At 46.6% G+C, this 14,545-nt stretch overlaps 1 protein-coding gene across 1 annotated transcript; it reads right to left on the reverse strand.

Annotated features, from left to right (window-relative positions):
* Nucleotides 1-533: 533 nt before the first annotated feature.
* On the reverse strand, nucleotides 534-8,655 carry HOXB1 (homeobox B1). The gene is made up of 2 exons (XM_082194270.1): nucleotides 7,844-8,655; nucleotides 534-4,729 (listed from the first exon to the last, which is right to left on the reverse strand). Exons 1-2 carry the CDS (start codon nucleotides 8,526-8,528, stop codon nucleotides 4,392-4,394), a joined length of 1,023 nt encoding a protein of 340 aa, XP_082050396.1. The 5' UTR covers nucleotides 8,529-8,655; the 3' UTR covers nucleotides 534-4,391.
* Between the last annotated feature and the right edge of the window lie 5,890 nt (nucleotides 8,656-14,545).

Here is a 14,545-nt window from a genome sequence, read left to right on the forward strand (position 1 = left end):
AGTGGTGCTGGGGGCGGCCCGCTCCCTCCGCACCCCCGTTCCTCTGCCAGTGATTGGATGTTTGGCTTCCAAAAATAGTTCACAAACTTTAACAGTCACTTCCAGGTTTGTGGAATTCAGGAGCCAAAACGTTTGAGAACTAGGCTTTTCAAAAACCCAAGGTATGACTGTATTAGGAGAGAGGGAAAACAACTTTTTTCTATTCTTTTCATTCATACCATGTATAATTCTGTACACCTCTGTTGTGTTCCCCCTTACTCACCTTATCTCTGAATTATATTGCCTCAAATCTTTCCTCTTCAGGTAGTTTCTCCAATGCCTTGACCATTTTGCTGGCTCTTTTCTGAACCTTCTCCAGTTCTACGGTATCCCTTTTAAGGTGAGGCAGCCATACTGGACACACTACACAGTGGAAGTATAATCGCCCCGCAAATGTTTGTGTTATATCAAAGAGCAGGGGGCAAGAGAGGAAAAGATGGCCAAACCAAGTGTTCAAGAAACTTGAGAAAATTTATACTTTATTTAGGTTGAGGTAGTTTCGGTTCAAGATATAAAGCACAAGGAGGAGACAGTGTCTCCAGATCCAGCTTAAAACACTAGATTCCATTAAAAATCTAAATAATAATAATTAATAATAATAATAACAACAACAACAAAGTTTCTGCTTTTTAAAAGTTTTGCTCTAGGGCTAATGTTAGTGAAACTGGAAAAGCTTGCACTGTCTGTCCCAGGTCGCCCTACAATCATAGGGAGGGGGTTTGGGGTTCATTCTATGGGAAGGAATAATAAATATAGGATAAATTGTTAGTAAACTTTAGCAATTAGATATTGGTCAAAATTCAGTTCCATGCAAACAAGTCCTTAAATTTGTCAAACCAAGACATTCTCTCTCTTTCTCTTTTTAAAAGTAATTTTGGAACTGTTTTAGAAGTAGCTAGTTGAAGTGTCTTCCTCTGAGTTAGCAGCCAAGCCCTAGAAGAGAATCTCTAAAAGCAAAGAGGCCAGGAGGTTCCTGCCTGCCTGCCTGGTAGGAATGGGGGAGACATTAATAGTCAACCTATCAAAGCCATACTTTCCAAAACAATGCACAAACTGAAACAACAGCCATCTTTCAACATTCACATTTCTCTGATTTTTTTGCTATGCCAAATAATGCGTACCTCAAAAATGCATATACTAAAGTGTGCATTTAAATAATACATATATGGGGGGCATGCAAAATGCATTATATTAGGGCATTATATTACTTGCAAACCTGCAAATGTGTATTTTTCTATTAGGAGAAATTAACACTAAAATACTGATGGATTATCATGAGGATACACACACACTGATGTGGAAAATTTAGGATTGGTGAAAAACAGGAACAGAGAGAAACTGAAACGGAAAGAAAGTTGCCCATCCCTACTGCCAGGATGACCGTTTCCTTTGGCTTGAAATATTAGCCTGCCTATTCCCAGCTTTGTGCATGCAAGTAAAGCATTCCCTGAGTCTACAGATGTTCTCCAAGGTCCTTGTATACTACTACCCCATAAGTCATAGCCCAGGGAGAGATAGAGGGAGGGAGAGAACTAATAAGGCTGCATTCCTGAAGTCACTTAAAGGTAAAGGTAAGGAACCCCTGACCATTAGGTCCAGTCGTGACCAACTCTGGGGTTGCGGCACTCATCTCCCTTTCAGGCCGAGGGAGCCGGTGTTTTTCCTCAGACAGCTTCCGTGGTATGTGGCCAGCATGACTAAGCCGCTTTGGCGAACCAGAGCAGCGCACGGAAATGCCGTTTACCTTCCTGCTGGAGCAGTACCTATTTATCTACTTGCACTTTGATGTGCTTCCGAACTGCTAGGTTGGCAGGAGCAGGGACTGAGCAACGGGAGCTCACCCCGTTGCGGGGATTCGAATCACCAACCTTCTGATTGGCAAGTCCTAGGCTCTGTGGTTTAACCCACAGCACCACCTGGGTCCCTGAAGTCCTGAAGTCACTTACTAGTCTTACTAGTGACTCACTGAAGTCACCTGAATTCCTGAAGTCACTTACTAGAGGGTAAATCCCATTAAATTCAGTGGGACTTGTTTCATGGTAAATGTGAAAAGAGTTGGGCTGTTTGTAGGAGGGAGGGAGGAGAAGATTCCGTTCCTTCCCAAATTCTCAAACTTTTGATGTTTCTTGTAGGACTCCTCATATCTAATGGTCAAATCAGAACCTCTTTGCATTTTGAAGTCAAAGAAATAGGGCCTGCTGCTCTTGCCAAGCTCCCATTCATTGCAACAGGCAAATGCACAGGAAGTTGTCCACCCCACCTCCAAATTTAGTCAGATATGCTCAATCCTGGGTGCATTGACTGAAGGGTAAGACCTGTCCACCAAAAGAATTTACTATCCTAATAAGCACTTTTAAAGTTCAGGGTGTTTCCTGGTTTCCAAGGGAATGAAGCGCACAGCAAATCCCCAGATGTTGAGCACATCCTCTTTTGACACTTATGTATTGCTTCATGCTGCTAAAGGCTGGCTATATCTAAGCTACTTGGCTACCTGGCTCTCCTGTCAGCTGGAAGAGATGATAGCCAAGTTCGATAAATCCTCTAGCCAAGTTCTAAAAATCCTCTATGAAAATTACAAAGTGTAAGTCTAGGGATTTTGGGGTTTTGCTCTCCTGCTGCCTAAACCCTATGGGTCACAGAAGTAAGGAAGGCTTCTCTGCCTGATGCAGAATTCTAGGAGGCTCTTAGAATGGCATATTTCTGGTACCAACCTTAGTTGGTTCAATACCCCATTCTGCCTGTTTTGTTATATCCTAAAACACAGTAAAAAATAAAAAAAACACATTTTAGCAAAAAGATGAGTCATTCATCAGGCTAGTGAATTAATATGATGCTGAGGCACATTCCCACGAACATATTAAACATCATCATCACTATGGTCATTAAAACTTTGGTGCTGACATCAAAGACAAATAAAAACAGAGCTGTTAATAAGTAGCTATCAGCTGTCTTGCTTCCCTTTTAGCAAATGCTGCATCCACACGGTCAGAAAGCCTCTTCGCGAAACTACAGTTGATGCGTGAAAGGAGTTCCATGTAGCCAAACTATTTCGGGGTATCAGCAGGCAGAGGCCCTGATCTCTTCTAGTGCAACATTGGAGATGAATGGGAGAATTGCTTCTCCAAGGCCTCTGGCGTTGTCACTGGGCTGCGAGAGAGCGTGTGTTTTATTCCGTTCTATATAAAATGTTCACACTTTTTTAATTAAAAAAAAAAATCGTTAGCGCGTAAGGAAAAGTCAGAAACAAGCGAGGAGACGAACGCGGAAATATGACCCTCGTTTTATCCATTGGAAAAGTAAGATACACACCTTGCGTCCGCAACTCAACCTTAAACAAAAACGGAAACACTCAAATCTTGCTGAAAGTGCGGTTCCTAATTTTGGGAAAGGAAGGTGGAAAAACGACTGTCCCTGAGATATAGTAGTCTTGATGAAGTAGGCATTCAAAGAGACTTCGGGCAGCTCCTGGTCTTGGGCGAGGTCCTATCACATAACGGAGAGGGAAAGAGTAAGGGCTGCCCTTAGGAATCACTCCTCTCCAATCTCCAGTTCTTAGTATCTCTGATAGGGGGTGCGGGGAGAAAGGAATAATACATAGCTGGCGATGGGTTCCTCCGCATTGCCAAGGAAGGAGGAGTGTGAGAGTTGCGGTCCTGCTCCGTGGATGTTTCAGGCAGCAAAGGAACACGCGTGTACCTGTCATGCAGGGTTTGTCAGAGCAGGCAGGCGCGGGGAAAGCTGCAAATCTGCCTCAGGCAATAACTCTTGATGGTACGAGCCCATAAACGATTCTGCGGAGATAGGGCTCCAACTTGAATAAAATATAGGGGGCGGGAGCAGGTAAGCCCCGCCCCGCATAATCGATCACATGACGCAGTGCACGCGTACTATTTGAATGGCAATGCCCATCAACTTGGGGGGAGGCACAAATATTTTTAAGGGGGGGGTTCGAAGACCCCCGCCCGCCAGGAGTTGGCTCCTATGACCCCTCCCCACCAGAAAAGAATACCCAAGGAGAGAAAGTATATGCGTGCGTCATCTGGAAGCTGATCTGTAGGTGTGTTTCTGAACGCACGGTTCTTTGTTTCTGAACACGCGGTTCTTGTTCGTGTGCACCTACAATCGAGGCGTCCGTGTGCACAGATGCCCGCGCTTAGGAATACACGTGCCTGCGCGGTGGCTTGCTCCATGGACGTGTGATGTGCTTGCGCGTGACGATCGAGGCTTAAGGCAGCCTGCGCATCGGCCTGGCGTTTCTGTTCAAGGAGGAGCTATTTCCTTAAAGGGGGGCCTGTGGGTGGGGAGGATATTCGAGTGCGGGTGGGGGTGGGAGGACCTCGCGTGTCTCCCCTTCAAGAGGACACGGAACTGGGCGAAGCGTCGGGCGTGGAGGACCTGCTGGATCTGTCCGAGGCCGCCTCGCTGGCTTCCTTGGCCGAGCCGCTGAGGGCGGCGGGGGCTCCGGCCAGACCCTCCTTCTCCCTCTTCTTCTGCTTCATCCTTCTGTTTTGGAACCAGATCTTCACCTGGGTCTCGTTGAGCTCCAGGGTGGCCGCGATCTCCACCCGCCTGGCCCGGGTCAGGTACTTGCTGAAGTGGAATTCCTTCTCCAGCTCCGTCAGCTGCTTGGTGGTGAAGTTGGTCCGGATGGTGCTGGCGTGGACGGCCAAGCCGTAGTCGGACACGGTCGCTGTTCAGAGACGAGCCACAAGGCCAAAGCAAGGGGGGGGGGAGGAAGCAAGGAAGCCACGCGTTAGAATTGCAGCCCCCTCGGGTCTAAAATCAGAAGCACATACACGCCCACCCGCGGGGGAGCTTTGGATTATTCCCCCGTTTCCATACCACCTGCAGGGTCTGTGGGAACAGGTCTGTGGTTATCAAGCAGTCAGGGATAGGTGCACTCTGCAGATGCTCAAAGACAGGCTTTTCCTCAGGAACATTCTACGAGTACGGCCACTGAGGGTCCTTTTTACTCCTGGTGTGAGGGCTCCTACTCTTTCACCCCAGTCTAGGATCCTAGAAGATTGTGTTGTGACAATTGGGGCCCACGATGACACTTTTGCATTATTCGCCATTGCCCTTTAAAACAACTTTACCTGTTCCCCCCACCTTTAACAGTTTCTGTTTATTTACGTCTTCTTTTTTGTACACCGCCTTTCATCCACAACCGCTCCCAAGGCGGCTTACAAGAGAAACACATCAAATCAGTTCGTCGTTCTCCTATACTGCCCTTCTCCTGTGCTTATGGCGGGTAACAATATTATTGCTTATTATCATTTGTAGTTTTAATAGTTTTATCTTGATACTAATACCATGCCATCCGTTCTCCTGCCAAAATTGCAATTCCAACGCTCGAGAAAGAAGGCAGAAAGAAGTGCAGGCTACTTGCACAAGTACCAAAAGCGCACACTAACCTTATGCGCAAACCCTACACACACACACACACACACCATTCTCATAATGGTTCAAAGGCACCGAATGTTGAGTAGAAAAAAACCTGACAACTGGAGTGGAGAGGCTGGAACAGGACAGGAGGACAGAGAAACGCAGAGAGAGATAAAGGGCAGAAAGAACCATCTCATTGTCTAGATAGGTCACTTCCTGGTTCACACAGAGAAGCTATTTTTCAATGTCTCCAGGATGGTGGGGAACTCTGTCCGTAGGCATTAGTGGAGAAAATAATTTATTTATTTTTAATTACCGACTCCCCAAAAAAACCCTAAACGGAGAGAAAAACCTCAAAAACAGCCAAATGAGGACTGGGTATGTTTAGTGGATACGGGGATACTGGCTTTGATAAGGAAGGACAACGAAGGAGAGAGAGAGAGCGGAATAGAATGACTGGAACTCTGAACAAGAAGCACTTAATGGTGCAACATTTTGTTGCAGGGACCCACTTGCAAGTTTTAGGTTACAAGTGTGTGCGTTGCCTTGGTACCGCTTGGCAAACAGGTGATTCGCCCACTGGATTTATTTCGGATAAACGTATCCACCGAACTACTGCTTCACTTGGTCCATAAAGTTAAACAGGTTCCGGGGATAAACTCTGGTGATCTCAGCTGCTAGCTCTGACCCAGCCTGATAAGATAACTCTCCCAATAAACATTCCAGCCAATGCATAATTGCTAGGAAAAGACACTCCGGGAAATTGTGACACCATCCTCTACATCCCGGGTGTGAGAAGTCTCTCTGTGGTTAGTGACGAGGGGGGTATACTCTGCACCTGCTCAGGGGCACTCTCTACGCTTCTAACTGCACTGCTCCAGGGCTGAGGCTAAGCGTCAGAAACAGATGCTCGGGCTGACTCTGAAGCCCTGTACCGGGTATCTTTATCCGTCCCTCTGTCCATACATCGCCTCTACGCCTGTCCTGCTTCCCAGTCCCCCAAATGGACTGGTCTTTCCCTTAATTTCATTGTTATCCCTGCTTGCAAATTCCTCTGACTTCCCCCAGTCAGATCTACTGGGGTCGTTCTTACATGGCTAAGATTTGTTCTTTTTAAACCAGCTGAATAAACTGAAACATAACAAACAAGCGAGGAACTTTGGGGTTAATTCAGGCGACATTCTCCTGCGTGGGCGCCATTCGTTTGGAATGGTTGCTGCTCACAGACGTCAAGGAGTACTCCTCCATGAGACGGCGCCTCCCTAGGAATTAAAAACTCCAACGCAACCCTAAAGGGAATTGTGCGAAGCTCGGCCACCCCAGCCTCAGAGAATGCTGCCCTGCAGAAAAACCCAGCGCAGGGCTGAGCCTCTATAGGAAAGGCCAGGACTGCTCTAGCTGGTACTACTATGCGTGACACGCACCCAATGGACACTTCCCAGTTCCTACATTTAGCAGGGATGGGTCTCGCGGGCTTTGCGCGTGCCCTGACTGACTACAGCAGTAGGAAAATTATCTTCAGGATGCCATGCCCACCACTAGACTCTTCTACGCTTGTGGGTGAATGATATGAGGCAGTCCTGATTTTCACTGGCAGAGACTTGGTGGAGCAGCGTTTAGCGGTAACCCTGTTACTGATACTACAGCGGCCAATTGCAGGTGTGAAGAAGCAGCCACAAGACCACCATTCTCGACTCGGCTCAGACATGCCTTTATAACACGCGCGTGGGGGAGGGGGAAACACTGATTCTCTTCTCGTGGGCATGGACCGAAGAGTGAAAGTGCCGCGGAATGTTAGAAGAGCTCGTTGCGCGCGTGCGCATGTGTGCCTCTATATGCTGGGTGAAACCCCAACCAAATGAACTGGTGTCACGTTTTCTGAGCGCTGTGAGCAGCCCTGAGAGGCAATGTCCGTCTGAAAAGCGGCATAAACATATCACATAATGAATGAAACAAGCCTGCCCCATAACCAGATGGGGAGGTGATCCCTGGGAAGGAAAGTAAATTCCCTCCTTTTCTACACTAGATACCATTCTGCATCTTGAACCCCCGTCTGCCTCTCAGGGCCTAAAGCTAACGCTGGCCTTCTCTCTCCCCTCGGGCAACTTTGGAAACAGAGGCATATTGTACCATCCGTTTCCTTTCCACCCACGCCCTCTGTTCTACACACTCACCTTACCCATTATGGTTTTTGCGTTCTGGCCAGAGATGGGGAAGTTGGTGATGGCAGGGCCTAAGAGTATTGTTTTTCTGGACCAGATCCTGCCTCCATGTGACTCCACAAGTCACGTGCTCTTGGGATTCTCTGGAGTAAGGCATGATGGAGACAACAACCACCTTCCAGTGGAGGGGGAAAACATGGAAAGCAGCCTCTGCTAGCCTCCCCTCGTCTTGTAAAAGGGAACCGAGGGGGCTTTACCTGTTTTAGGAGGGTTCCTTTTCACTTTCATCCATTCAAAGGTCTGGGTGGTGGCCGTGCCGGTGGTGGCAGTCATGGGGCATGGCTGGGCCGAGCAAGCCCGCGGGTCTTTGTTCTCCTGTAAGGGCGGGGAAAGGTTGCCAAAAGCCCCTTGCAAATAGCCACCCTGCTCGGGCCCATAGAGGTGTGGCTGGAACTGGCCCGGGGTGGCGCAGAAACCGTCAGGTAAGCTTCCGAGGCTAGAAGAAGAGGGAGAAGAGGAAGAAGGAGCCACGCTGGCAGGGTAGGCCGAGGGCTGGAAGTAGCCTCCATCCGTCTCCTGGGGGCCGAGGAAGAACTGCTGGTTGGCGAAGCTTGGGCTGCAGTTGGGGGCTGCCGAATATCCTGTACCCGATGGCTGGGATGACCCCGCGAAGGAGATGCCAAGGCCAGTAGGGTTGGGAGGAAGAGGAGGAGGGTAGCTGGAGTTCTGCTGGTGGTGGTGGTGTTGCTGGTGGGCGTTGAGCCCAGCAGCGCCCACCCCCGTGGTCCCGAAGCGTCCCTCTTGATGATAGCTGTCACAGGAAGGAGAGGTACCTGAGCAAGATGGGAAGGAAGTTGTCCCTTGGTCGAGATGCTGGTAGTCCTTGGGCGCGTAGGCGCTCGTCCCACGGTTACAAATTGCATAGTCTAAGAAGAAGTTCATTCTAGGTATTGTTCCTTTGCCAATGATGGAAGAGGGTCAGCCTGTTTTACGGGGATCCCTTCTGCCCTACAACCTTTAGATAGTATGTCAAAAGTTAACTAGGAAAAAGAGAGAGGGAGAGAGGGGGAGAGAGAGAGAAGCCTTCCCATCTACGGATCTCCAGCCCTGGAGCCCCCCATACCCCCACCCCTCCTTCCCAAAGCCTTCAGGGTGGGGGTGGGGGTGGGATGGAAATGTGGGGGTGGGGTGAGGGGTGGAAGAGGGGGTCTGGACCACGTGGTCGCCATCAAGCCCAATGAACAAATGCCTCCTGAAGTTTGTCAGATATCTACCATCATCCATCAAGTCCTTGACATTTGCATGACAAAGGAACTTCAATCAAACTTTTCCCCATCGATCTGATTAACAACACGGATACGTCAAAAGGTCCCCCCACCCTCCTCAAAGACTTCGGAAGAGAAGGGGGGCAAGGAAGTGACAGAAAGGGGTTGGGGAAAGGAAGGGGGGAAAGTTAGAACTATTCAAGTTCTGTTCTGTGAGTTTAAAAGACACACACACCTTCCAGTTCATAAGACGGTAAAAATAATTAGAACTTTTATTCCTAGCTGGGGGGGGAGAGAGAGAGCGCTTTACCCCCCCCATAGAAGCTACCATAGGCTCACGTATCCCGTAAAACAGAGGGAGGGGGGAGGGGGAGAGGGAGAGGGAGGGAAGGCTTCTTTATGAAGGAAAATGTTCTTTTTCCTCATTTAAAAAAAATTAATCACCCAAAAGATACTTAAACGTTTATGGAGTTTGCTTAAAGTGCTTTTTGCTTTCTCTTAAAAAAAACAACTACACAAACTAAATCCAAATAGCTCTGCTTTGCACATCGCCTTTGTGTCTGGAAGCAGTGTGCTAAAGAGCAATTTAATTCAATCAACATTCTAATGAGTTGTGAAATAAAGTTAGAAACACAATTGTGTTTTGTTGGAGGGGGGAAAACGCAAATGAAATTGAAATTCGATCTACCCTATCCATCTACCCGTTATTTATGTTATCTGGCTATCCATCCATTTATTCCCATCCTTAGGCCCTCCCCACCCTCCACCCCTCCGCTTTCTACATTTCATAAAAAGCTACTATATTACCAGTTGGGCTTGCTGTCACTGGAGTTTGATTTAGCTACTGTTGCGGGGATGGGATATTTTTAATCGCTGCTGCGGATCATTCTTAAAATCGAAACATACAAGCAAACGACTCCCAATAAGACCACTTTACTCCAGCCACACTTTTACTAAGACTGGCAAATTCTAGAACAGAAGAACAGGCAATGTTGAAAGGAGGCGGTTTCTCATATGATTTAGAGTGCAAACAGCTAAAATAGGCGTTGGGTTCTTGAATGCTTCTTCAGATGGGTTGCTTTCGTTTCGTTTGGAGTAGGGGCTCAGAGTCTCTCTCTTCCTCTCCTCTTTTCCCCTCCCGAGCAAATGTTGCTGAGAGCCACCAAACTTCGCTGCTCTCCTCCAAAGCCAGCCCTGTAGGTGAACTTTTGGCCTGCTCTAAACCTCTGGTGCTCTCCTCGTGGGCTGAACTACCAGTAAATATCCTGACAAGTAACAAATGACCGTGGGCGTCAGATTGGAGGTTACTCTTGTCTTCCATGTGCTAACAAGTAAATAAATGTTGCTTGCCTGGGCTTCCCATTCTATTAGGCGTGGAGTGGTTTGCAGTCTCTTCCTCCTTTGTCAATTTACACATGGCCTAGGGAAAGAGGCAATCCCATGGAAGGGAAAGTTCGTAATCATCCATTTATGGACTCTCGAAAGTAGCCGAATGGTTCTTTAATGACGCATCAAACAGAACCCCGAAGAAGGGAAGCGGGCGACTGAAAGGAGAAGTGTCCACAAAGGCTTTAGGAATTGATAGCAATATCTCGTGCTGAAAGGGTGGGGTGGGGTGAATTATAGAGTCCCCACCCCCACATTTATGGAGTTGCTCTCGTCAAATTGGAGGAGCTTCATACGCTGTCTTTATCGGGTATATATTTAATGGGCTCCATACTACAGAAAAGGGGAAGGAGGGGTGGGTAAGTACAGAATTGCTGAAGTTATATTCGAGAGATTTTGGGAAGATAGAAAAGAAAGGGTGAGTCAAAGAGGAACAAAGACAACTAAGGGCGGATCTACTGTGAAACTAATGAAGCTTAAGCTTCGGGACCCCAGAAGCTAATTTAGTCCACATTGCTTAAAATAATTGGGTCCAGTAGACCCAATTTGTATATAACATTTCCCTAATTTTCATCCTCCTTCCCGTAACTCAAAAACTATAAGGCACAGGATTTTTTTAATTCACACCAGTGACTTTGACATGTGATGTAACCCAGTACAGCAATTTCATTCAAAATCTGAGATGTAGTAGTTAATTTTTGTAAAAACGTTGTGGTGATCTGTCATTGAACAACTCCACTGAAGAAGATAACAGCGGTTACCCAGACCTTGCTGCTGGTTGTGAAGGGGCCCCCATAACAGTTCAGGACCCCAAGGGTGGAGGTCTGCCACTGAAGCCAAGAAATAAAAAGGAAAGAGGGGGGGGAATAAAAAATAAAAAACGACTTAAAAGAAGGAAGGGAAAGTGATGTTGTTTGCAAATACACACACACACACAGGTACATAACACTTACATTAAATTATTAAAGCTATAATCCCAATCCCACTTGGAATACACCCCATTGAATTCAGTCGTTGTTGATGATACTTTCTGAGTAGACATGGCTAGTTTTGCGACACTTAGCCGGCTGTAACCCTGTAAATGTCATCCTGTTCACCTGACTGGAAGCCAGAGCCCATTTTGGCATCCTGAGGTCTAGGACTGTTTGACACGTGTTTCCCGCATGGACGTTTTATTTATTTAGATGGACGCCTTTACAAAACCTTGAAACCATGACGACCCTTTGAGTCAGTGATATACGCCACGTTCTCATCAAACTTTGGAGGCCTGCGATCCTAACCTGTGAATCCCGGCAGGTGCTGGACTTTCTCCCTGGGTTAGGTCTGCCGGGTCATCAGAATGCGATTGCTTGGGTGTTCTTACATGACATTCTACGGGCCCAGTGATATGTGTGTGTGTGTGTGTGTGTGTGTGTGTGTGTGTGTGTGTGTAACTAATAGAGTTCTTAAAAAACTTTTTTTTTAAAAAAAAACCAAAAGCCATTCCTCCCTTGGAAAGTATGGCTAACTTCAGGTCTCAGCTTGTCATTTTCTTCCTTCCGGGGTTCGGCTTGTTAAACGCGGGATTAATTTGCCTGGTTAAGAGACATCAAATTGTGGTCACGGAAAGACTAATAAATAACTCTTCCGGCTTAAAGCCCAAATAAAACCCCGAGGCCATTTATCAAGTCCTATCAGTGCTTCTGAATTTGAGGGTATGGCGGAGAAGGGAGAGCCAAAAGTGTTATAGGTATCCGGAAATATTCGCATATTGGGTTTTTGTTTTGTTTTAGCAACTGTGGGAGAGACAGGTCCAGGATTATGGTGACGCGCACGATGACGATTACTAATAATACTAATAATGATTTTTTTTTAAGTTTACCAGGATTATGGGGCTGAAAAATTCTACCAAAAAAAACAAGGAATAAGAAATTAGAGGGGAAACAAATAGGACACAAATAGGCATCACGTGGTTTAAATAAGCATTAGGGGCTTCTATGACAATAGTGTCTTTAAAAATAATAATAAAAAACCAAGTTTCTTTTCCTGGAAAAAAAAAACCTAACCAAAAAACGAGTAGGATACACATGGAAAGAGAAACTGGAGAACTGGAATGAAAGCAAACAGGACGCAAATATGCACCGTATGATTTAAATAAGCATTCGGAGCGTGGTTCGCTTAATGAAACATCATCCAAGGAACTTCTCATATGGCATAGCAGCAGCGCGCTATGGAAACCTCACATCCTCCTATCTGCATGCCCGCGAGCTTCCCGCAACGAGCCCTTCCTCTCTGCTTTAAAATCACAGCTAGCTGGGTTGTTTAAGTTTGCTGTGTCTCCAACCGCTTACGACTTCCCACCACCGTTTCGTTCCACTTTATTGCTATGGCGAAGGGCTAGTTGTTTGCCTACGGAAAACTCAATAGATCGGCTTGTTGCAAGCCAGTTTAAAAGTGGCTAGATTTAAAACTGCAACAACTAGTTGTTGGGCTTTCCCAGTGTAGATGATACTGCCTGGGGGAAAAGGTGTGTCGAGAAAGGTCTTTCCTTAAGTGCGCTTGGGGGTCCCAACAGGAGAAATGAGCGGCTTGAGGGTCTTCTTCTGCTTCTTTACATTTCCCTTTGGAACTTCACGGCCGCTGGCCATCTGCTCCCGACTGGGAGTGACTTACAGGAGGACGCCTTTCATTCCTATCACACACACACACACACACACACACACACACACACACACACACACACACACCCAGCCCTCCCCGTCCCCATCCTCTGGAGTCTTGCGACAGATCTGTGCCACAGCAGACCGAAGGGGAGATGTCTGCTAGCTGTTCCGGGGGAAGATATAAAACAAGGAAGGCGCTCTCCTCCAAAGGCATACATACATCTAATGGGAGCCACGGTGAAGTTAACATGCCCATTGCGCGCGCGCACCCGTAACTGGCAAGGACATTCCAGCAAGAAAAATAAAATGGATAAAATGCCTATTCTATAGAACCAGGTTCTCAGTGTAAAAGAGGGAGGGCAATCTGAAATTCAAGCCTTTGAGTTTTGAGATCTCACCTTTGAAATCCAACGGTGGGAGTGGGGGGGACATTGTACTCTTCAAACAATAAATCAGAAGTTAACTCATTTTAAGACATTCACGCTATCATAGAATTACAGATTCATAGAATTGTAGAGTTGGAAGGGACCCTAAGGATCATCTAGTCCAATCTGCTGCAATGCAGGAAATATGTAGCTCTACCATATCAATCTGCCACATTTGCACTTTGCTACTCCTGTCTTAAGAAAACCACTACAAGAAGAGAGTAAGAACCTCCACAACCTAAAACAGTGGAAATAAATAAATAAATGAATGAATAAACAAATAAACAAACAAATAAATACTATATCTTTGAACATTGGCAAGAAGACTTTTGTTAGAAGAATCTGATAACCTCCCCCCCCTTCTAAACTTGTTTCAGTTCTAAAAAGGCAAAGAACTTGGTGGTTTGTTAGGGCCAATAGAACAAGCTGCCAGGGAATCTTGGTTTTTTTTCGTATCTGTTTTTTCCATCACATATTTATCACACACACACACACACACACACACACACACACCCCACACACAGAGCCTTTGTACTTGCAGGGAACTCTGGGCAACTTTTCCTGACCATTAAAGAGAAAGGAAGAGGAGGAGGGAGAGAAAGACATGTATTTTCTCATCCCAAAGACAGCCCATGGCAGAGACAGTGTGAACAATGCATTCCTGTTTCACTACAGCTGCGCTGCTTCTAAAACGAGATGTGTTGCTGGAGCTGAAGTTTGCTTGAGAGCCACACCCTGCAGGTGATGATGAAGTAGTAGTTTTTGCCTTTGGAATCTCACACCATATTACATTTGTTTGCCTAAAGGTGTAATTGGTTTTGTTTTTCGGTTTTGTTTTGTTTTCAAATCTGGCAACCTTGCATCCCAGATGGTAGCCAGCCTGTAATTTCGTGGCAGAGTTAGTATTTTGCACATCTTCAGAAGCATTTTCTTCTTTGGGTGTGGCCGTAGCTCAGCTGTGGAGCTACAGGGTGTTTGCTTTGCATACACAAGGTGCCGGGTTCAGCATCTCTAGGTGAGAGTGTGGAAAGCTCCATAAGAATGTAAGAAGAGCCTGCTGAATCAGGCCAATGGCCAGTGCTATTTTTCTAGAAAAAGAGGTGTCAGAACTCACAATGAACGCCTCCTTCATTCCCTTATAATGGCAATGACATCCACCTGAATGGTAGCGGAAATGAGTTCCAGTGAGTTCTGGCTGGGGGGGGGGAATCCCCTGCCAAAGATCCATCTAGTGCTAGTCC

The sequence above is a fragment of the Podarcis vaucheri genome (genome assembly GCF_965113315.1).
Source record: "Podarcis vaucheri genome assembly, chromosome: 13".
Lineage (NCBI taxonomy): Eukaryota > Metazoa > Chordata > Lepidosauria > Squamata > Lacertidae > Podarcis > Podarcis vaucheri.

What these genes read in the sequence shown, in the direction of transcription:
- HOXB1 (XM_082194270.1), bottom strand. Translation starts at nt 8,528, where the DNA reads ATGAACTTCTTCTTAGACTATGCAATTTGTAACCGTGGGACGAGCGCC. An exon ending in AAGGAACCCTCCTAAAACAG is followed by an intron (nt 4,730 to 7,843) that starts GTAAAGCCCCCT and finishes GTCTCTGAACAG; the next exon opens with CGACCGTGTCCGACTACGGC.